The sequence below is a fragment of the Carcharhinus amblyrhynchos genome, chromosome 7 (assembly GCF_965287045.1).
Source record: "Carcharhinus amblyrhynchos chromosome 7, sCarAmb.v2.hapA, whole genome shotgun sequence".
NCBI lineage: Eukaryota > Metazoa > Chordata > Chondrichthyes > Carcharhiniformes > Carcharhinidae > Carcharhinus > Carcharhinus amblyrhynchos.
The window spans coordinates 95,482,718-95,506,931 of NC_137330.1; the positions used below are offsets into that span (position 1 = coordinate 95,482,718).

The window sequence follows — 24,214 nt, forward strand, 5'->3', positions numbered from 1 at the left end:
AGTACCTGCAGAAGGAGAACAGGGTTAACATTTCTTTGTCAGAGCTGTCATGATGAGTCATCCAGATTTGAAACATTAGCTTTCTGCAGATGCTAAATGATTATAGTTTATTTATAAAATATTTGAATCATACTGAGTAATAAAAAAATCAATCCATAAGAAAAACTTACACTTGTGTGCTTTCAGTCCTTCGAAGGAAACTGGTTCATCATCATAATACTCATAGCGCCAGATATAATCACTGTTAGAGACAGTGGTCTTGTTTGCAACAGGATTAACTTCAGACATTTCACACCTGTGAGTAAGAATAATGCTATGAATTTCCATTATTGTGTCTCTTTAATTAAATCCTGTCATCAAACTGATAACATATCACAAATGAAATTCCAAATTACATGCTCAATGACTAATTAGATTCTAACTTATCTTCAATGCACAATTGAAATCAGTGCTACAAATGCCCGGCATCACCAATAAGAGACACTCTAACCACCGCCCCTTGACATTCAATGGTGTAACTATCACCGAATCCCCCACTGTCAACATCCTTGGGGTTATCATTGACCAAATACCCAACTGGACACACCACATAAACACAGTGGCTATAGGAACAGGTCAGAAGCTAAGTATACTGCAGCAAGTAACTCACCTCCTGACTCCCCAAGGCCTCTCCACCATCTACAAGACACAAGTCAGGAGTGTGATGGAATACCACCCACTTGCCTGGATGGGTGCAGCTCCAACAACACTCAAGAAGCTTGACACCGCCCAGGACAAAGTTGTCCGCTTGATTGGCACCACATCTACAAACATCCACTCCCTCCACCACCAACGCTCAGTAGCAGCAGTGTATCTACAAGATTCACTGCAGCAATTCATTAAAGATCCTTAGACAGCACCTTTCGAACCCACAACCACTTCCACCTAGGAGGACAAGGGCAGCAGATACATGGGAACACCACCATGTGCAAGTTCCCCTCCAAGCCACTCACTACCCTGACTTAGAAATATATTGCCATTCCTTTGCAGTCACTGGGTCAAAATTCTGGAATTTTTTCCCTAACAGCATCATGGGTCAACAGACAGAACATGGACTCTAGTGATTCAAGAAGGGAATCATCACCACCTTCTCAAGGGCAACTAGGGTGGGCAATAAATGCTGGTCAGCCAACAACACCCATGTCCCAAGAGTGAACACAAAAAAAATTTAATCAGCTGTCAAAATCTATTTGGATTGCTGTGTTTATCACACTGTAATATCAAACAAGACCATTTGGCAGTCTCAAAGATTATATCCGACTTTTATTCTGTCTCGGTCAAACCCCAAAGGAAGTGAGGAAGTTTCTTTAATCATTCAAAACTAGTGAACTGAAAAGGAACACTGGGGCCTATTCTTGTATCCTAGCTCATTAACAAAAGGTGATAATATTCTGACTGTGGGTGATAGTTACATGCCTATTAGCAACACCAAGACTCGTATGAAATTTTTATGTCCACAATTTAAGCATGTTAGATAGGGGTAGACAAAAACTGGACAAGCATTAGAGTTGTGGGCCATCGCAGAATTAAATCTCGATCTGTAACCTGCTAATCCAGCATGTCCCTCATAACCTGATTACTATCAGTCACAGAATCACACAGCACAGAAGAAGCCCTTCAGCCCACACTGACACATTAGAAACATCAAAACTCCCACCTAATCCCATCTGCCAGCACTTGGTTCATAGCCTTGAATTCTATGATGTGCCATATGCTCATCCAGGTACTTTTTAAAGGATGTGAGGCAAACTGCCTCCACCACCCTGCCAGGCAGCATATTCCAGACTGTCAACATCTTCTGGGTAAAAAAGTTTTTCCTCGCATCCCCCCTAAACCTCCTGTGCCTCACTTTGAGCCTATGTCCCCTTGTAACTGTCCCTTCATTAAGCTTGCAAACCAACTTTGATTCAATGCAGAATATAGAATGGTATGGGAGGACGAATACAGTTTCGAATAAGTTAGCAATTTAGCAAAGCAACTACAAAGGCTAACAGCATGCTACACTTCGTAAGTAACAAACCATTGACTTGGTGAAGAGCTTTGCTTAGTCTAATCACATGCTAGACAATCAGGGAACCAACAGGAGCAGGAGACTCCTTAAATATTTGTCCAGCATGAACGCAAGAGACAAGACTTGTGATTTCAGCCTAAAGAGGCAATAAGACGATATTACTCAGCCTGAGATTCCTGTCATCATTGATGCCAATATCTAATCATTTCAGTTCACTACACGAGTAAACAGCAGCTGATTGCACTGGGCACAGCAAAGCTTCTTGGCCCTGACAGCATCCCAGTTACTGACCTGAAGATCTATGTCACAGAACTCCACTCCCCCCGTATGCTGTATCTGTACTTCACTGCACTGCTGGTTTCTTAGCTATAGTTTGCTGTTGTGTGGGTTCTGTTCCGGAAATCCGCTTCTCCTAGCTAAAAGTCCACTTTTCCCTTGCAACAACCTCCAGCTTTACTTTCATTCTCTACCGAGACTGATTTCCTGGTATTCTCAATTCTAATACTTGACCTGCTGCTGCATCTTTAGTTTTCTGTTCCTCTGCCAATTATGGAATGATGGAATCTCTACAATGCAGATGGAGGCTATTTGGCCCATTGAGTCTGCACTGACCATAACCCCATGTGTTTAGTCTGGCTAATCCCTCTGACATTTAGGGGCAATTTAGCATGGCCAACCCACCTAACCGCACATCTTTGAACTGTGGGAGGAAAGCCACGCAGACACAAAGAGAACTCCACGCAGACAGGCTGAGAGGTCTCCTCTGACCATCATCTGGCATGAGACCCTTCCACCTGATACTTAAAGCCTGTAGGTCTTGCAGTGAGTCAACATCAAACCTTGGGGTCATACTTGTCCGTCTGCCCTGGTCCCCTGCTCACTCCCCTCTCTCAGCCACCTGTAGAGAGGCAATGAAGTGAAACAGCCACACCTTCCCCTAATCATTCAGCTTTTTCTGGCCTGGCAAGGTTCCTGCATTCTTCCCGTCAGTGAAGAGATGCACAAATAAATAAAAAAATGCACAAAAATAATTATCAGCAGTACAAAAGTCTCTCCTCATGAATATTCTCATCTTTGATGCACATGACACAATCCTGTACCAAAAGTTCCTTTAAATGAATGACTGGCTCTGCCTTCCTTCCAGATCACCGCCTGCTATCATAGTGCCCGGACATCCCGCCCACAGTGGCACACTGGGCGAGAAGTACAATCTCCAGAAAGCTTGCTTGCCAAAAATCCACACGGTGGCATTAATTGGCCAATTACACCATGTCATTCACGTGCACATCATTCCGGATCAGAATCCTGCTCACCGCAACAAAAAATATTCTGCTCTCAGGTTCCACAGTCCCAATCAACAATTTCTCTGTCCATGTCAAATCTCACCGAGTTACTAGTCCCTTCATGTCTCAAATTTAAACATTTGATTTTGATTTGGATTTATTATTGTCACATGTATTAGCATACAGTGAAAAGTATTGCTTCTTGTGCGCTGTACAAAGCAGACCATCCATAGGGAAGGAACCGAGAGAGCGCAGAATGTAGTTACAGTTGTAGTCAGGGTGTAGAGAAAGATCAATTTAATGCAAGGTAAGTCCATTCAAAAGTCTGACAGCAGCAGGAAAGAAGCTGTTCTTGAGTCAGTTGACAAGTGACCTCAGACTTCTGCATCTTTTTCCCAAAGGAAGAAGGTCCTTAACTATGCTGGCTGCGTTGCCAAGGCAGCAGCAAGTGTAGACAGAGTCAATGGATGGGAGACTGATTTGCATGAAGGATTGGGCTACATTCACGACCTTTTGTAGTTCCTTGCAGTCTTGGGCAGAACAGGAGTTGAGAGAGTTGGCTTATGAAGAGAGACTGAGTAGACTGGGGCTATACTTAGTGGAATTCAGAAGACTGAGGGGAGATGTTATTGAAACATTTAAGATTATGAAGGGAATAGATAAGATAGAAGCAGGGAAGTTGTTTCCACTGGCAGGTGAAACTAGAACTAGGGGGCACAGCCTCAAAATAAGGGAGAGCAGATTTGGTTGAGGAGAAACTTCTTCACACAAAGGGTTGCAAATCTGTGGAATTTCCTGCCCAGTGAAGCAGTTGAGGCTTCCTCATTGAATGTTTTTAAGGCAAGGATTGCCCTTGAACTGAGTGGCTTGCTCGGATGTTTCAAACGGCATTTGAGAGTCAACCACATTGCTGTGGCTCTGGGGTAACGCGTAGGCCAGATCAATTAAAGACAGCAAATTTCCTTCCCTAAAGGGGAGTGACCGGGGGAAAACTGCAGGTTTTCCTATCCATCTGCTACTCCTGTCTTTCTAGGTGGTAGTGGTCACAGGTTTGGAAAGTGCTGTCAAAGGAGCTTTGGTGAGTTGCTGCAGTGCATTTTGTAGATGATACACACTGCTGTCACTGTGCGTTGCTGATGGAGGGAATGGGTGTTGTAAGTGGTAGATGGGGTTTCAATCAAGTGGGTTGATTTATCCCGGATGGTGTTAAGCTTTCTGAGTATTGTTGGAGCTGCATTCATCCAGGCAAGTGCAAATTATCCCATCACACTCCTGACTTGTACCTTGTAGATGGTGAACACACTTTGGGGAGTCAGGCCATGAGTTATCCCCTGCAGAATTCCCAGCCTCTGAGCTGCTCTTCCAGCCACAGCATTTACATGGCTAGTGTGGTTCAGCTTCTGGTTAATGGTGATCCCTACGATGTTGATAGTGAGGGGTTCAGTGATGGTAATGCCATTGGGTGTCAAACGGAAATGGTTGTATCCTCTCTTGTTAGAGAGAGTCATTGCCTGATGCTTGTGTGGCTCGAATGTAACTTGGCATTTATCAACCCAAGCCTGAATGTTATCCAGGTCTTGCTAATGACGGACACAAATCACTTCAGCATCTGAGGAATTGCAAATAGGGCTGGACATGGTGTAAATCCTCAGCAAAGATCCCCATTTCTGACCTTATAATGGACGGAAGGTCATTGATGAAATAACTAAAGATGGTTGGGTTGAGGACACTACCCTGAGGAACTCCAGCAGTGATGATCTGGAGCTGAGATTACTGACCTCCAACAACCACAACCATCTTCCTTTGTATTAGATATGACTCCAATCAATGGAGAGTTGTCCACAATTCCCATTTTTGCTCAGGGTTCTTGATGCCATACTTGTTCACTCTCAACTCACCACTTGAGTTCAGCTCTTTTGTCCAAGTGTGGACCATGACTGTAATGAAATCAGACACTGAGTGACCCTGGCAGAACCAAACTGAGCACTGAGCAGGTTATCCATGAGTAAGTGTCGTTTGATGACACTGTCGATGATCCTTTCCATCACTTTGCTAATGACTGAGAGTAGAACGTTGGGGCAGTGATTAGCTGGGTTGGATTTGTCCTGCTTTTTTGTGGACAGGACATGCTTGGGCAATTTTCCACATAGCTGAGTAGATGACAGTGCTGTGGCTGTATTGGAACAAGTTAGCTAAAGGATCAGCTAGTTCTGGTGCACAAGTCTTCATTGCGATTGTCATTATTTTCGGAGCCCATACCTTTGCAGTACCCAGTGCCTTCAGCTGTTTCTTCATATCACATGGAGTGAATTGAATTGGTTGAAGACTGGCATCTATGATGCTGGGGGCCTTTGGAAGAGACAGAGATGGACCATCATCTGGGCATTTCTGGCTGAATATTTTTTTTATTCATTTGATGTGTGCATCACTGGCTGGGCCAGCATTTATTGCCCATCCCTAAAGGCATTTAAGAGTCAACCACATTGTTGTGAGTCTGGAGTCACGTATAGGCCAGAACGGGTAAGGACAGCAAATTTCTTTCCCTAACGGGCATCAGTGAACCAGATGGGTTTTTACGAGAATTGACAATGGTTTTATGGTCACCATTAAATTCTTAAATCCAGATATTTTTTAATTAATGCAAATTTTACCATCTGCCATGATGGGATTTGAACCTGGTTCTCCAGAGAATTACTCTCTGCAAAAATACCACTGCGCCACCACCTCCCCTTGCAAATGTGAAAGTCTTGTCTTTTGGACTGAAATGCTGGGCTTCTCTACCATTGAGGGTGGGGATATTTGCGGAGCCAGTTCCTCCAGTTAGTTGTTTAATGTCCACCACCATTCAGAATTGGGTATGACAGGACTGCAGAGCACGGATCTGATCCATTAGTTCTGGGACTGCTTAGCTCTGTCATCAACCCTGCAACCAACTAATAATACTTAGTTTCTCTACTTTGGCCTCTTGCGTATCTCCTGCACCTTTTGATGCCAGCAGTGTACCTTCAGCTCGAAAGGCTCTCAAATTTCCTCACTGAAGCTCTGCATCTCATTATCATGCTGTCTTTGAGAACTTCTTTAAAACTCACTTCTTTAGCCAAGCTTTTACTTACCTCCTGACATTCAAGGTGGCACGGTAGTTAGCACCGCTGCTTCACAGTTTCAGAGACCCAGGTTCAAGTCCAGCCTTCAGTGATTGTTTGTTTGGAGTTTACACATTCTCCCTGTATCTGCGTTGGTTTCCTCCCATAGTTGAAAGATGTGCAGATTGGGTGGATTAGGAGCCATGCGAATTTGCCCCTGGTGTCTTCATAAATATGAGTTGTTGTAGAAGTTATCCACTGCAATTCCATTTCTTAACTCTTTCCTAATATTTTTATATTATCCTTCCCTTTCAAATAGTAACCAATTTTCTTTTAAATATCTCCCTTAATAGTGACTTGCCACAAAGCATTTTTCATGTCTAAATAGATTTTCGGTAATAGAAGATTTGTGTGGCATATAAACACAGGCATACACCAGTCGAGCTCCAATTCTGTATCCAATTGATTTCCCTTTGTAAATAAAATCTGAAAAATATTGAACTGCACTATGTGAACTTGTTAAGTGTTTTTGGCTTAAATTTCTTCTTCAATAAAAACATCTCTTTTGTTGTACAGACAATGTTGGACACTTCACCCAGATATAAACATTTTAAACTCTGTTTATCTATTCAAATTACTTCTATATCTTTGTGGAACTTACACCATACACAAAACTGCACATCAAGCAACAGCACTTGGTAGGACTTACTCCCTGCTAATAATTATTTAGATCAGTTGATAACTCAATTTTCCATTATGGGGGAAGTAGTAGAGTTGATTTGCACAGAATTTCCTTTCAGTTAACAGAAAAAAAACCCATGGCTAAAATATTTAGGTTATTTGACCTTGAGGGTCCTCAACGTGAAACATATTCCACTGTACATCAATGGAATTTTATTTTCCATGTAGTTGTGATACATTAAAATCCCAGCATCTTACCAGCAGAATGTCCTTCTTTGTAATCCTATGTACTAGTCATTCCACTGGCTCAATTATCTTTCCATTTCTCAGAGTGTGGCAGTGGTTTTTTGCTGAGAAGGTAACTCAGACATTCCTCAATTACCAAGTAACACACAAAGACCAGATGTTATTTCGGTAATTGTACCCAATGGTCATGCAATGAAAGCTGTTTTACAACTGCCAAGCTCAGCAGATCTCAACGAATAGTTGCTGAGTGTAAAAAAGCATGATGCCTTGAAACAAATAAGTTCATTTCAGACAAGATCCCCAACAAACTTGCAATTTCATTAATTTAGTCATAAAATTTCCACATAAAACCTATGGTTAAGTCGTAGAACTAATAACCACAAGTTCTATTTTACTACTGTGTGTTTGATTTTGCTTCTAATTCCCCAAAACAAGCCTGTTCGGAGCATGCATGCAACCCATTCATAAAATTAACATGCATTATTGAATATAATCTGGATACAATATTTTACCACTGCTACTTCCCTTCCTTATTGCTTAGCTCTCTTTCCCTCTTGCTTCATTAGTTGCTATCTTCCTTGACAAATATGCTGTCTCATTTAGCATGATCAGTATTTTCTTCACAGTCTGATGCTTGCTTTGTTATCACTTGTTACCACTTTCCATTGGGCTCTCTCCACACCGCTTGTCTCAGTCCCTTTCAACATTCTCCCTGGTGTCACCACTGATTGTAAAAGTACATTTTATCATTATTTCTTTCTCTCCTATAGGTATAAATAAGGTTAAAACTAAAGGATGAAAATGCAGGAATAAATTTTATAGAAAAGCCAAGAAACCAGAGAATTGGGAAACTCACGAAGAAATTCAATGCAGCAGTGGAATATTTAGATGAGAGATAGATATAGAAAAGATTTTAGAAAACAATAAATGATGTCTGCATATTTTGCCTGTTTCTCCCTCTGTCTGTCTGTCCACTGACACCTTCAATATCACTATCCACGTGTTAAATAGCACAGATGAAGCATACTACCCACTGAACTGTCAGCATTTCTGGATAGAGAATGAGTTAATCTTTTGTCAAGACATTACTTGCTCATCCAATTTGATTTGCATAATACAGATATATAACGTTCATGTAACATCTATGTGATGAAGTCCAAAGGCTGCAATATTGACAATGAACATTATAAATTCAGACCTTTGTGTTCTTTCAGTGACTAGGGCAAACCAATGTCACAATTTGCTGTGGGAATAATTAAGAGTACGTCGCTGAGAGCATAGTAGAGAATTATTGGCCACAATCGAATGCTTATCCAAAATGCCAGACACCAACACAGAATGGAATAACAGGTTATGTAATAACAATGACTCCAATCTGACTTCAAGAACAAATCTTTTGCTCTAGGGCAGGATGATGGCATGGTGGTTAGCACTGCTGCCTCACAGTGCCAGGCACTTGGGTTCAATTCCTGGCTTGGGTCACTGTCTGTGCGGAGCTTGCACGTTCTCCTCATGTCTGCATGGGTTTCCTTCAGGTGCTCCAGTTTCTTCCAACGGTCCGAAAGACATACAATATTCTCCCTCAGTGTACCTGAAAAGGCGCAGGAGTGTGGCAACTAGGGGATTTTCAACTTCATTGCAGTGTTAATGTAAGTCTACTTGTGACACTAATAAATAATCTCTGTGGGTAGCTTTTGAGAGCTATCCCTTTTAATCTGACTGCAATATATGGGCCATTAATAAACAGATAATCACAGTTTGTGAAAAATCAGAACATCTGTCAAAATACTTTTATTTCTTGAAGTTTAAGATTTCAATGGTTTCTAGCAAGCTGCTGAGCGTTTAATATTTTAGTGATTCTGACCTCTCAGATGCCATTCTGCAATTTTCTATGTGCAATGGTGTACTTGATACTACTGTGGTCACAGAGGTGTTAATGCAGCAAGCTTAATGTCACCACAGGTTTTAATAGAAGGGATGGAGATAAGATCATTGCAGAATCACAGCATGATTAGAGCACAGGAGGCCATTCAAAAGGAACAATTTACAAAGTGCATTCCGCAGAACATAGAAAATAGGAGTAGGAGGAAGCCTTTTGCCCTTCAAGCCATTCATTATGATTGTGGCTGATCATCTAACTCAACAGCCTGATCCCGCCTTCCCCCCATATCCTTTAATCCCCTTCAGCCCAAGAACTATATCTCACTCCTTCCTGAAAATAGACAATGATTTGGCCTCAACTGCTTTCTGTGGTAGCGAATTCCATAGGCTGACCACTCTCTGTTTGAAGAAATTTCTCCTCATTTCATATCCTTAGACTATGACCCCTGGTTCTGGACATCCACATCATTTGGACCATCTTTCCTGCACCTGCCCTGAACAGCGCTGTTAAAATGTTATAGGTTTCTATGAGATTCCCTCCTTGTTCTTCTGAACTCCAGCGAATATAATCCGAACCAACTCAATCAGTCCTCATACATCAGTCCTGCCATTCCAAGAATCATTCTGGTAAGCCTTCATTGCACTCCTTCTATAGCAAGGTGAAGCAGTCCATGTTCAAATGCAACAGGATCTGGACAATATCCAGGCTTCGGTTAACAAGTGGCAAGTAACATTCGCGCCACACAAATGCCAGGCAATGACCATCACCAATAAGAGACAGTCTAACTACCACCCTTGACATTCAATGATGTTACACAATGGCTACAAGAGCAGGCCAGAGGCTAGGAACACTGCGGCAAGTAACTCATCTCCTGAATCCCCAAAGCCTGTCCACCATTTACAAGGCACAAGTCAGGAGTGTGATACTCCCCACTTGCCTGGATGGGTGCAGCTCCAACAACACTCAAGAAGTTTGACACCATCCAGGACAAAGCAGCCTGTTTGATTGGCACCACATCTACAACCGCCCACTCCCTCCACCACTGACACTCATCTACAAGATGCACTGCAACAATTCACCAAAGATTCTTAGACAGCACCTTCCAAACCCATGACCACTTCCATCTAGAAGGACAAGAACAGCAAATGTATGAGAACACCACCACTTGCAAGTTCCCCTCCAAGCCACGCACCATCCTGACTTGGAAACATATTGCCGTTCCTTCACAGTCGCTGGGTCAACATCCTGGAATTCCTTCCTAACGATTTTGTGGGTCAATTCATAGCACATGGGTTGCAGTGATTCAAGAAGGTGGCTCACCATCACTTTCTCAAGGGCAACTAGGCCAGCCAGTGATGCTCATGTCCCATGAACGAATGAAAAAAAAAACACCCTTCCTTGGATAAGGAGGCCAACACTGCACGCAATATTCCAGGTATGGTCTCACCAAGGCCCTGCATAATTGAAGCAAGACATCCCTGCTCCTTTACTCAAATCCTCTTGTTATGAAAACCAAAATACCAGTTGCCTTTTTGACTGCCTGCTGCACCTGAACACTCACCTTCAGCAAGTAGTGTACAAACTCATCCAGGTCTTGTTGCATGTTCTCCTCTCTCAACTTATAGCCATCCAGATAATAGTCTGCCTTCCTGTTCTTGCAACCAAAGTGGATAACCTCACATTTATCAACATTATACTACATCTGCCATGCATTTACCCACTCACTCAGCTTGTCCAAATCACACTGAAGCATCCCTGCATCCTCCTCACAGCTCACCCTCCCACCGAGCTTTGTGTCATCTGCAAATTTGGAGACATTACTTTTAGTTTCCTATCCAAATCATTAATATATATTGTGAATAGCTGGCACCTAGCACTGATACCTGCATTACTCCACTAGTTACTGCCTGCCATTTGGAAAAGACCCATTTATTCCTACTCTTTGTTTCCATCTGCCAATCAGTTTTCTATACACCACCTCCAATCCCACATACTTCAATTTTACACTAATCCCTTATGTGGGACTTGATCAAAAGCCTTCTGAAAATTTAAATAAACCACAATCTCTGGCTCCCCCTCATTAATTTTACTGGTTACATCCTCAAAGAATTCCAGTAGATTTGCCAGGAATGATTTCTCTTTCACAAATCCATGCTGACTCTGTCCAATCCTGCCAGTGTTATCCAGATGCTGTGCTATAAAATTTTTGATTATCAACTCTAGAAATTTCCCCACTACCAATGTCAGGCTGACTGGTTTATAATTCTCTGTTCTTCTCTCTATCTCCCTTTTTAAATAGTGGGGTTACATTAGCTGCCTCCAATCCGTTGGAACTGTTCCAGAGGCTAGAGGATATTGGAAGATGATCGCCAAGCATCCATTATTTCTACAGCCACTTCCATAAGTACTCTGAGATGTAGATTATCAGGTCCTGTGGATTCATAGGCTTTCAATCCCATCAATTTCCTCAACTCCATTATCTACAAATATTGATTTCCTTCAATTCCCCCACTCCCTATATGCTGTGTTCCCCAACATTTCTGCTATGTTATTTAGGTGGATGGCCATTTCTTTTTTCCCCAATTATAAATTCCCCTGTTTCTGACTGTAAGAGACCTACATATATTGGGACCTCCTGTATATCAACTACAGCTCAGCCTTCAACAGCATTTTTCCTGCAAAACTCATCTCCAAGCCCTGTGGCCTGAGGCTTGGCTTTTCCCTCTGTGACTGGATTCTAACCCACAGACCGCAATCAGTAAGGACAGGCAATGACACCTCCTCTGCAATCATCCTCAACACTAGTGCCTCACAAGGCTGTGTCCTTAGTCCCCTCAGCCCCTTACTACCCTCCTTATACACCTACGACCAAATTCCCCTCCAACTCGACTTTCAAATTTGCTGATGACACTACCGTAGTGGGTCTGATCTCAAACAATAACAAGACAGAGTACAGGAAAGAGATAGAGAATCCGGTGAACTGGTCTCACGACAATAATCTCTCGCTCAATGTCAACAAAATGAAGGAGGTAGTCATTGAACTCAGGAAGCTTGGTGAAGGAAATGTTCCTGTCTACATCAACAGGGATGAAGTGGAAATGGTCAAGAGCTTCAAGTTTCTATGAGCCCAGATCACCAACAACCTGCCCTGGTCCCACCAAAGCCTCTATTTTCTTAGGAGGCTGAGGAAATTTGGCATGTCTGCAATGACTCTCACCAACTTTTAGAGGTTTTCTATGGTGCACATTCTTTCTGGTTGTACCACAGCTTGATAACGACTCCTGCTCTGTCTAAGACCACAAGAGACGACAAAGGGTCATGAACAAAGCATCATGCAAACAAACCTCTTATCTACTGACTCTGTGTACACCTCATGCTCCTCGGAAAAGAAGCCAGCGTAATCAAGGACTCCACGTAGCGGGGACATACTCTCTTCCACATTCGTCCATCAGGTAAAGACCACAAAAGTCTGAGGTCACGTACCCACCAACTCAAGAACAGCTTCTTCCCTGCTGCTATCAGACTTTTGAATGGACCTACCTATTAAGTTGATCTTTCTCTACACCCTAGCTAAGACTGTAACACTACTTCTGAACTCTCTCCTTTCCTTCTCTATGTATGGCATGCTTTGTCTGTTTAGCATGCAAGAAACAACACTTTTCACTGTATACTCTCCTGCCATGACATACCCCTTATAAGCAAACCTTTTAGAAGATGCTTAATCTCAACAAATATCAATTTCTCTTGGGACCCTCTTATTTGTTTTTACAGAATATAGTTCTTATAAACAGGAGCGGGCTTACAATGAAACAAACAACTCTGCAGTGTGGGGCCATGGCAATGGTTGGGGAGGGGGTGGAGGGGGCGTGGGTGGTTCAGGGATGTTGATAGAACTGTGAGGTAGCTCTGGGAGTACCAAACAGAGCCTGGCCGCTCTGAATTTGCTGACAGGTTCAAGAGTGAGCCTTTCAGCAGACAATGGAGAACAACATCAATCACATACTCACTCTGGCTGTGTCTCATTCGTGATGTGCTCTCTCTCTCCCACTGCTCGGGAGCAAAGCTCTGAATGCCCTGCATGTTCCTTCTTCTTGGTTAACAGTACAATTCCCTCTTCAATGTCTCAATTGAACCTACCTCCACCACATTCTAAAAACCAAACCACTTGCTGCATTTTTCCTCATGTTATCATTTCTTCTTTTGCTAATTACCTTAATTATTGCAGAAGGTCAGGGGACATGGAGTTGGGGGTAGGGTGTTAGCGTGGATAGAGGATTGGTTGTCAAATAGGAGGCAGAGAGTGGGGGTCAATGGGTGCTATTCGGATTGGCGGTTGGTGACTAGTGGGGTGCCCCAGGGGTCGGTGCTGGGGCCTCAGCTATTTACCATTTATATAGATGATCTGGAGGAGGGAACCGAGTGCAGGGTGTCGAAATTTGCTGATGACGCCAAGATTGGGGGAAAGGCAAATTGTGCGGAGGGTGTGGAGAGTCTGCAGAAGGATCTAGATAGGCTGGGCGAATGGGCCAGGAAATGGCAAATGGAATTTAATGTTGGCAAGTGTGAGGTGGTCCACTTTGGTAGGAAGAATGGTAGGAAGGACTATTACTTACGTGGCGAAAAACTGCAGCAGGCGACGGTGCAGAGGGACCTCGGGGTCCTTGTGCATGAGTCGCAAAAACCCAGCTTGCAGGTGCAGCAGGTGGTCAGGAAGGCGAATGGGATGCTGGCCTTCATAGCGAGGGGGATTGAATATAAAAGTAGGGAGGTCTTGCTGCAGCTGTATAGGGCATTGGTGAGGCCGCAGCTGGAGTACTGTGTGCAGTTTTGGGCGCCGCACCTGCGCAAGGATATTTTGGCCCTGGAGGGAGTGCAGAGGAGGTTTACTAGGCTGATACCGGAGTTGAGGGGGTTGAGCTATGAGGAGAGGCTGAATAAACTAGGCTTGTACTCGTTAGAGTTTAGAAGAATGAGGGGAGATCTCATTGAGACGTATAAGATGATGAATGGGATGGATAGGATAGAGGTGGAGAGACTCTTCCCGCTCAAAAAAGACAGTAGGACTAGGGGGCACAGCCTCAAGATAAAGGGGAGGCGGTTTAGAACGGAGTTGAGGAGGAACTTCTTCACTCAAAGGGTGGTGAATCTCTGGAATTCTCTGCCCGTTGAAGTGGTGGAGGCTGCCTCGCTAAATATTTTTAAGAAGCGGGTTGATGGGTTCTTGATAAAGGAGGGGATTAAGGGTTATGGGGAGAGGGCGGGAAAGTGGAACTGAGCCACGACAGATCAGCCATGATCTTATTGAATGGCGGGGCAGGCTCGAAGGGCTAGATGGCCTACTCCTGCTCCTATTTCTTATGTTCTTATGTTCTTAAATTTGTGCCTATCTACTCTATCCAGGCCCTTCATGTTTTTGAATATCTGTATCAAATTTCCTCTTAACCTTCTCTTTGTCAAGGATGGCAGTCCCAACTTCTCCAATCTATTAACACATCTGACGTTCCTTGTCCCTGGAAAATTTTGTGAATCTTTTCTGCATTCTCTCCTTCACATCCTTCTTGAAGTGTGGCACCCGAAACTGGATATACAACATTCCAGCCGAACCAGTACTCTATACAGGTTTCACCTCATTCCATGCTTTTATACACTACCTCGGATACTGTATGCTTTTTTAACCACTCTGTCAAACTGTCCGCCGCTTTCAACGATTTATGCACATATCCATCCGGCTTCCTCTGCTCCTGCACCCCATGTAGAATTGTATTCTCTATCTTGTATTGTCCCTCCAAATTCTTCCTAGCAAGATGAATCACTTCACACTTCTCTGCCATGAATTAACTCTTACATTCCACTTGTCCACTCATTACACCAACCTGTGTATGTTCTTTTGAACTCTTATCTTCTTCGCAGTTCACAAAATGTCAGGTTTTGTATCATCTGCAAATTTTGAAATTGTGCTCTGTACATCAAGGTGTATGACATTAATATATATCAGGAACAGCAGGGTCCTAACACTGACTGATGTTTGGCAATCTCCACTATAAACCTTGCTCCCATCCAACAAACATCTATTAACCATTGATTCCTGTTGTTCGGCCAATTTTGTATTTATGTTGCTCCTGTCCCTTTTCTGCTTTGAACTCTAACTTTGCTTGCAAGTCTATTGTGTGGCACTTAATCAAATGACTTTGGAAGTTCAGGTACACTATATTAACTACATTATCCTCATCAACTATCACTGTTACCTGATCAAAAAGACTGAGCAAGTCAGCTAAGCACGATTTTCCCTTAACAAATCCATGTTGGCTTTCTTTAAATAATCTGCTTTTGTCCAAGTAACTATTATTTTTGTCCTGAATTGTCATTTCTAGAAACTTCCTCACTACTCTGGTTAAATTAATTGGCCAGTCTTACCGTCATGCCCTTTTTAACTAGAATGCAAGAGTTGAAATTCTCCAGTCCTCCGGTACTGTCCCTGACTCTACAGGAGATTGAAAAATTATGGTCAGTGCCTCCGCAATTTTAACCCTCACTTCCCTCGGTATACTTGGACGCAACTCATCCAGTTCTGCTGTCTTTACATATTAGTACAGACAGCCTATCTAATACCTCTTCCTTTTCAATGTGAAACCCTTCAAATATCTGAACTATCTCCTCTTTCACTGTGATCTGTACAAATCTACAAATCTCCTTCCTTGGTAAAGACAGTTTCAAAGTATTAATTTAGTACGCAGACATGCCTCCTGCCTCCATTCACAAATTCCCTTCTCTGTTTCTCATCAGCCCAAACTCCTCTTTTTACACTTTACCTCTAAGAAGACATTTGGATTTCCTTTTGTGCTAGGTGCCAATCTCTTTTCACATTCTTTCCTTGCTTCACCTAATTTGTTTTTTCAATTCCCCTCTGACCTTCGCTAGCCGAGCCTGGTTCTTAGATGTATTATTTACCTGATATCTATCATAAGCACAGTTTGTCTTCCTCCTCTCGATCCATATATCTTTCATCATCCAGAGACCTCTGGATTTATTTGCCCTTTCTTTCCCCTTTGTGAGAATACACACTGACTGTGTCCAAACTATCTCTTCTTTAAAGGCAGCCCATTATTCAGTCAAAGTTTTGCCTGCCAACCTTTGATTCCCATTTGTCTGGCCCAGGTCCACTCTTATCCTCTTGAAGTTAGCTTTCGTCAGTTAATTATTCTTACTCTGGGTAGTTCGCTGTCATTCCTATTCCTAAATCTTATGCTGCAATGATCGTCTAAACATTCCACACTAACAACTGATCCACTTGACCCACCTCATTCCCAAGAACCAGGTCAAGTAGTGCCTCTTATTTCATTGGACTGGAAATATACCGCGGTAGAAAGTTTTTTTGAACATATTCTTCTCTATCTCTTCCCAGTCTATCTTTGGAAAAAACAAAGTCCCCTATAATGACTACACTATAATTTTTGCATCCTCTGTAATTTTCTTGTAAATGCATCCCTTCTCATTAGTTGGTGATCTGAAGATGGCAATGAGTAAGGTAATTGCTCCTTCTTTGTACTTTAGCTCCAGCTAATGTAGTTAGTTTAACATTTTTCATCGTGAGTCTCTCTGAAGTCATGCAAAGACCCTCAGAGATTATGAGCAGTATAAATTGCTCACTGTAATTCTTTTTGCCATTTCTGCACTATAATAACGATATATTCTGCACTATAATAACGATATATTCTGTAGACAAGCCATCATTACAGTGGCAGTTTTTGGCTTGTTGGCACAGAATTTGCTGGGAGTAAATTCAGTTATTAGTGCCGCAAAAAGTCAACAATTACTGGATTTGCTCAACACATATGAATTAAACTGACCAGAATTGGGGCTGTTCTTATGCTGCCGTTATCCCCTTTTATTGGGTTGCTAGAATGCCATACAGTTTTGCAGACCCCCCCAAAGAAACAGAACTTGAATATAGCTGAAAAGAAAGACATGTTACACATCAGAACAAAAGCAAAAATGCCAAATTTCAAACTCCTACAACAATTTATACTATGAAAGATTGTGGGTCAACCCACAGCACGTGGGCCGTAGCGATTCAAGAAGGCAGCTCACCACAACCTTCCCAAGGGCAAGTAGGAATGGACAATAAATGCTGGCCACCCAGCAACGTCTATGTTCCACAAATGAATTAAAAAAGAACGTGGTGACTGGTTAACAAGTTCAATTGGTCAAGACATTGCTATAGAGAAAGCAATGGGAAACTACAGACTCCCCAAGCTAGTGGTAATTCAAAAAAAAGGTGCAAGGTTTGAACACAGTCTTTACGTGTAGGGACCTGTTCCCTGCAAACAAAAGTATTATGCTCAAACTGTGCATCATTTTCCAGATATCTGGGAGCGATGCCAATCAGAGTTGAACTGCTAACCAATTAAAGCCCTTTTTATCGATAGCGTAAATTGCTGTGATGGTTTGAAATTTGGCATTCTTGTGTTAGCCCTGATCAGTGCAAGATCCAAAGCTTCAACATTCAGCAACACGTGTCTCTTCTCAGTAATCTTGATAGGCAGCAATTGAAAGTCTGCAGCTTCTTTCCTGCAAGTAATAAATTGTTGGATTTTTCCTTACTTATGTTTTTTTTCTCTCTCTGTCCAATGTTCCTTTCGGTCTCGACTTTTTTGTGTATTCAGTTTCTCTCTAATTTGTCATATTTCTTTCTCGTCCTTTGCTCTTTCTTCCTCACCTTTAGATATAATTCACCAATTCACCACTACTCCTGTCGTTCTGCATGTTGTCCTCACTGCGCCATTATCGGTTCACATTTCCAGCAATCTGAATACGATTCTAAATCATTGGAGCCCCGATCAGAATTGCCCAATGGCAAACACTGATAGCAACAGGGGGTGAAGACATATTGCCCTACATAGAGTCATAGAACAATACGTTACAAAAATAGACCCTTCTGCCCAACCACGCCGACCATGGTGCCCTCCCGGCTAGTCCCAATTGCCCATGTTTGACCCATCCATGTACTAATTCAAAGGCTTTTTAAACAGGTTGCTATTGCTCCAACCACTTTCTCTGGCAGCTCGTTTCATAAACCGTCTGCATGAAGAAGTTGCTCCTCAGGTCCCTTTTAAATCTTTGCCCTCCTGCCCTAAACCTCCACCCTCTAGTTTTCAATTCCCCTTCCCTAAGGAAAAAAGTCTGTGTGGGTTCATCCTATTTACATTTACCCCTCATAACAACTGAAGAACATAAGAAATAGGAGCAGAAGTAGGCCATCTGGCCTCTCAAGCCTGCTCTGTCATTCAATAAGATCATGGCTGATCTTTTTGTGGATTCAGCTCTACTTACCCGCCCGCTCACCATAACCCTTAATTCCTTTACTGTTCGATAATGTATCTATCCTTGCCTTAAAAACATTCAATGAAGTAGCCCCAACTGCTTCATTGGGCAGCAAATTCTACAGATTCACAACCCTTTGTGTGAAGAGGTTCCTCCTCAACTCAGTCCTAAATCTGATTCCCCTTATTTTCAGGTTTCGGCCCCTAGTTCTAGTTTCACCCGCCCGTGGAAACAACTTCCCTGCTTCTATCTTATCTATTCCCTTCATAATCTTATATGTTTCTGTAAGTTCTCCCCTCATCCTTCTGAATTCCAATGAGTATAGCCCCATTCTATTCAATCTCTCCTCATAAGCCAACTCTCTCAACTCCAGAATCAACATTGTGAATCTCTTCTGCACCCCCTCCAGTGTCAGTATATCCTTTCTCAAATAAGTAGACTAAAACTGTACACGGTACTCCATGGTGGTGTGGCCTCACCAGCACCTTATACAGCTGCAACATAACCTCGCTGTTTTTAAACTCCATCCCTCTAGCAATAAAGGACAAAATTCCATTTGCCTTCTGAATTACCTGCTGCGTCTGCAAACCAGCTCCTTGAGATTCCTGCACAAGGACACCCAGGTCCCTCTGCACAGCAGCATGCTGCGATTTTTTTACCATTTAAATAATAGTCCATTTTGCTGCTATTCCTACCAAAATGGATGACCTCACATTTACTAACATTGCACTCCATCTGCCAGATCCGCGCCCACTCACTTAGACTATTTATATCCCTTTGCAGACTTTGGTCTGTCATCTATCTTAGCATCATCTGCGAATTTTGACATACTTCGCTTGATCCCCAACTCCAAATCATCTATGTAAATCGTAAACATGATTTTCTACGCTTGAACGATGTCACCCCTCGTTCTCCGACATTCCAAGGAATAAAAAGGAGCAATGGAGCAGGTTCACCCAGGCATCTCCTCCAAGGCCACGAGCATCGTGAATTCCTCTGTCAATGACATCTTTGAGCACATGGCAAACGAGGCTTCCCGCCTGGCCCATTACAACCAGCGGCAAACCTGGGAGATCCAAACCGCCCTGCCCCTGCTGGTACACAGGGCATGTGCCAAGCACACCGTGCCACAGGGGAGAAAGGCAGTGACCAAGTACACCAGCTCCAAGTAAAACTACACCATGTACTGAAAAAGGTATTTCAGTTCACTACTCCACCTTTTGTGGCACTTAAAATATGCTTTCAGGACACACATGATTTAATGCATTTCTCGCCCTCTTAATATTCTTAACATCATAGTCCACCGCCTCTAGTCTGTAAATGGAGAAACAGCCTGCAAAGCTTGTTCGGCTTCACGGCTCAAGCTACCCAGCCAACGCATCGAGAAAGAAACCCTCTCCAACATCCATTCTGCAAATCTTTGTTTGAAACAAAACTCCCAGCGTAAATGGAATCGTTTAAATCTCAAACCCACGCGGATGGTAAATTTCTTTATGGTTCTGCTTTTGTTTAACATAAAAACCCGTGGAAGTTCCTACCACAATATTCTCAGCGCTTGTTTGAGTCCCGCCTTCACCTGAATCATGTTTGGTGAATTAAATCCCCGTTTGCGCCCTCCCCTTGTCATGTTTCTCCGGCTTTAATTGGGGTTCACACTGCCTTTCCCGGAAAGTTAGCCTCCGCTTTAATAAACAGTAAGTCTCGCCGCAGCCCCCCCAGTGTATCGTGCCCAGACCCCAGCCCACCCCCCTACCCAGTATCCCACCCCACACTCCTATCCACCCCACCCCACTCTCCTATCCACCCCACACTCCTACCCAGTCCCCCCCCAGCTCACCTCCAGTTGAGTGTCCAGCAGCCTTACACCAGCCCTGGAACCACTCACTCAGAGCCACTGCCTCTGGGATCTTCCTGATATCATAACCGAGGTTCAGTGAGATTCCCCAACCACGGCGCAGAGACTGAGCTCTCGCACCTCTCCCTGTGCGTCAGTGATCCGGGGAGAAGTGACAGAGAGAGAGATCGCCCCCGCAAGATCTCCAGGTCCCACCCACTCAGGGAAACATCGCCACTTGGTCAGTTCGCAGATACTTTTCTCATCCGTTCGGCAGCCTGCTTCTGTTTTGGAGAGAAACAGCACAAATAAAATCCCCAGTCAGTGCAAAAACATTCGCTGCAATAACCGAATCCATTCAGTCAGTGCCTGGGTCTGTCTGTTAATACCACTGGAATTTAACATAAAGACATGCAACAGGGTCCCTTTATGTGTGGGTGTGTGCGGGGTGGGGAGTTGGGTGGAAAATACAGGGCTGCAACATTGAATACTTACAGCCACAGAGGGGGTTGGGGGGGGGCACTGTTCCCCTATAAGGTAAGTGGGGGGTTAGCCACTGCAGAACCGGCCAATATCTATTCCCCAGTCAACATCACAAACAGCAAGACAACAGCAAAATCGGAACCAAAAGCAGGCAATGCTGGGGAGGCAATAGCCCAGTGCCATTATCACTCGACTGTTAATCCAGAAACTCAGCTGATATTCTGGCGATCTGGGTTCGAATCCCTCCGTGGCAGATGGTGGAATTTGAATGCAATAGAAGAACATCTGGAATTAAGCATCTACTGATGACCATAAAAATCATTGTGGATTGTTGGAAAAAACCCATCTGGTTCACTCATGTCCTTTAGGGAAGGAAATCTGCCGTCCTTACCTGGTCTGGCCTGCATGTGACTCCGCAGTCACAGCAATGTGGTTGACTCTCAGCTGCCCTCAGGCAGCTAGGGATAGGCAATAAATGCTGGCCAGCCAGTGACACCCACGTCCCATGAATGAATAAAATAAATCTCAGCGGGTCTGACAGCATCTGTGGAGGGAGAACAGAGCTCTGAGGAAGGGCCACCCAGACTTGAAACACAAGGGGTGATTTTGAGCCTGCGCTCTCGGTCTGTGGGAATAGTGGTGTGTGCTCACGATCTGGAGAACACAATTCATTGCCAGCAATTCTCCAATCTTACCAGTCCCTCGCTGGCGGAGTGGCATGAAGCATGCTGCGGGATCGCAGAAAGCTCATTTTAATACATTAGCATGTAATTAGTGAGCACTCTCTCCGGGACTTCCCCACTGAGTGGACATTCAGCGGGTGCCAGTGTGATGTCACACTGGTGCCGTTTGCAACAGGTTCATCTGGTCATGAACCTGTTGTGGGGGTCTCCCCACGGGCGCAAAGGTGAGAATAGCCCCTGGGGGAGAGGGACATGACCAGACAGTGGCCTGGTAATGCCCCATGGTGCATGTTGGCACTGTTAGGTCAGCAACATGCCAACCTGGTAGTGTCAACCTGTGTCATGGGGTGGGCCGCAGTGGGAGCGTCATGGGGGAGGTGGGGGGGGTGGGGCGATTCATTTAGATGTGGTGGTGCCCAGGGTGTATGGAGGAGCTGGGGATGCCAGCAATGGCTGTTAGGGGGTGGAGCTGGTGGTGGTCAGAGGTGATCAGAGGATTGGCGGAAGAATGTTGACACCAATTGGGAGGCGGGACGGGGGCCCCCGAGACCTCGGTGGTGGGCTGTGGTGGGGGGGGAGGTTTACTCGGGTTCTGATCGGGCTGTCCTTTAAAGATGGAGCCTCGAGCCCTGAGCAGTGGGGTTTTGCAAGAATCTTGAGGTCCTGCCCCCCCCTCTGTATGACGATGTGAAACACACCTCCTTGTTTTTTTAGCAGAGTATTGTAAGATATGGTGAGAAACACACCCCTTTTCTTTCTGGAAACAACATACTACCATTTTTTGATAAAATTTTGCCCATTAGCTCTGCTTTATCCACAGATACTGTCAGAACTGCTAAGTTTTTCAAGCGTTTTCTGTTTTTATTACAAGTAACAGGTTGTCAGTTCATTCATGAATATTGAAATATGGATGTTAGTCTCTGATGCTGACACAGCCAAAGCTGGCAAAGTCGTGATTATTAAGGTGATTTGTTGAGACTACAGGCAAGGAAAGCTTTTTCTTTCTTTACCTAATTTGTGCACAATAAATAATTCCATCTTAAATCGGCCTCGCAGGTGGAGGAGGTGGTCAAGAAGGCATATGGTGTACTGGCCTTCATTAATCGAGGGATTGAGTTTAGGAGTCGGGAGGTAATGCTGGAACTTTATAAGACCCTTGTCAGGCCTCATTTGGAGTATTGTGCGCAGTTCTGGTCGCCTCACTATAGGAAAGATGTAGAAGCTATTGAGAGGGTACAGAGGAGATTTACAAGGATGTTGCCTGGACTGGGAGGCATGCCTTATGAAGTTAGGTTGAGGGAGCTGGGACTCTTTTCCCTGGAGAGACGAAGGTTGAGAGGCGACCTGATAGAAGTTTACAAAATGTTGAGAGGAATAGATAGGGTGGACTCTCAGAGGCTATTTCCCCGGTTTGAAATGGTCGCTACGAGAGGACACAGATTTAAGGTGCGGGGAGGGAGGTTCAGAAGTGATGTTAGGGGTAAGTTTTTCACTCAGAGGGTGGTGAGTGAATGGAATCGGCTGCCGTCAGTGGTGGTGGAGGCGAACTCGCTGGGGTCTTTTAAAAGACTTCTGGATGAGCATATGGGGTTTAATGAGATTGAGGGTTATAGATAGGTCTGTAGGTTGGTAGGTGATGTGATCGGTGCAACTTGTGGGCCGAAGGGCCTGTTTGTGCTGTAGTGTTCTATGTTCTATGTTCTATGTTCTATTTGTTGGATCTTATTCAGCGTTCATCTCTCCATTGAAGACTCCCTTCATTATATAAGAAGGTTAATGCCATATTTTAAACCTATACGCACTAGATTGCTAGGTAACTATGTGGCCACACACAATAGACTACGAGGAATAGTGTTCAAACAGTCTTGTGCTGAACAGTATAATACGAACAGAAAATGTTGCATAAAAATGCAGCAGGAGCATCTGTGGAGAGGGAAACAGATTTAATGTACTGAGTCTGTATGGCCCTTGAATATCACAATGGGTGTCAGCCTAGATTATTTGCTTGACTGCTGGACTGGAACTTGAAGCCACACATTTTGACAAGCTAACTATGCGCTGACACCTGATTCCCACGTACTGAAAATGCAAAGCAGGTGCTGCATCATGTAAGTAGTACATGGGGCTTAAAAGCAACAGAAGTTGAGAGGAGAAATTTAGCGTTATCTATAAAGTAGTGCAAAGGGAAAAAAGATTACTAGAGAGAGAGATTAGAGGTACATGAGAGATCAAGCAAAAATATTTCCTTTTAATTTTTTGGGATGTCCCACAGCAGTAAGACAGGGATCCAGCTCACTGCAAGCCTCAGCCTAATTTGAAATAAAACACAGAAAAAGCTGGAAAAACGCAACAGCTCTGCAACATCAGTGGAAAGAGAAAACAGAGTTAACATTCCAACTCTGCATGACTTCTTCAAGGCAGATTCTTCTTCCGCCTAATTTGTAGTCTTTGTGACACACGCCTGCTGGAATTATGAAAACTTGTCAGGATAGTTATTGATTCATTGGCTCCTTGGTATTATTCAAATGGGATGGCACTATAGAAACACAATTTGTTAGCATGTTACTCCAATATACTGTAGAGGTTAGCACTGCTGCCTCACAGTGCCAGGGACACAAGTTTGATTCCCGGCTTGGGTCACTGTCTGTACAGAGTCTGCATGTTCTCC

The 24,214-nt window shown here is 43.7% G+C and overlaps 1 protein-coding gene across 1 annotated transcript in view; it reads right to left on the bottom strand.

Moving 5' to 3' along the window:
• The window catches only part of mrap2a (melanocortin 2 receptor accessory protein 2a), a 33,818-nt gene extending 13,391 nt beyond the window's left edge, over nucleotides 1–20,427 (bottom strand). The window contains exons 1-2 of the mRNA XM_080193377.1: nucleotides 20,384–20,427; nucleotides 171–295 (exon numbers count right to left, since the gene is read on the bottom strand). Of these exons, the coding sequence (XP_080049503.1) occupies nucleotides 171–288 (118 nt within the window). The 5' untranslated portion in view covers nucleotides 289–295; nucleotides 20,384–20,427. The remainder of the gene's footprint in view (nucleotides 1–170; nucleotides 296–20,383) is intronic.
• Between the last annotated feature and the right edge of the window lie 3,787 nt (nucleotides 20,428–24,214).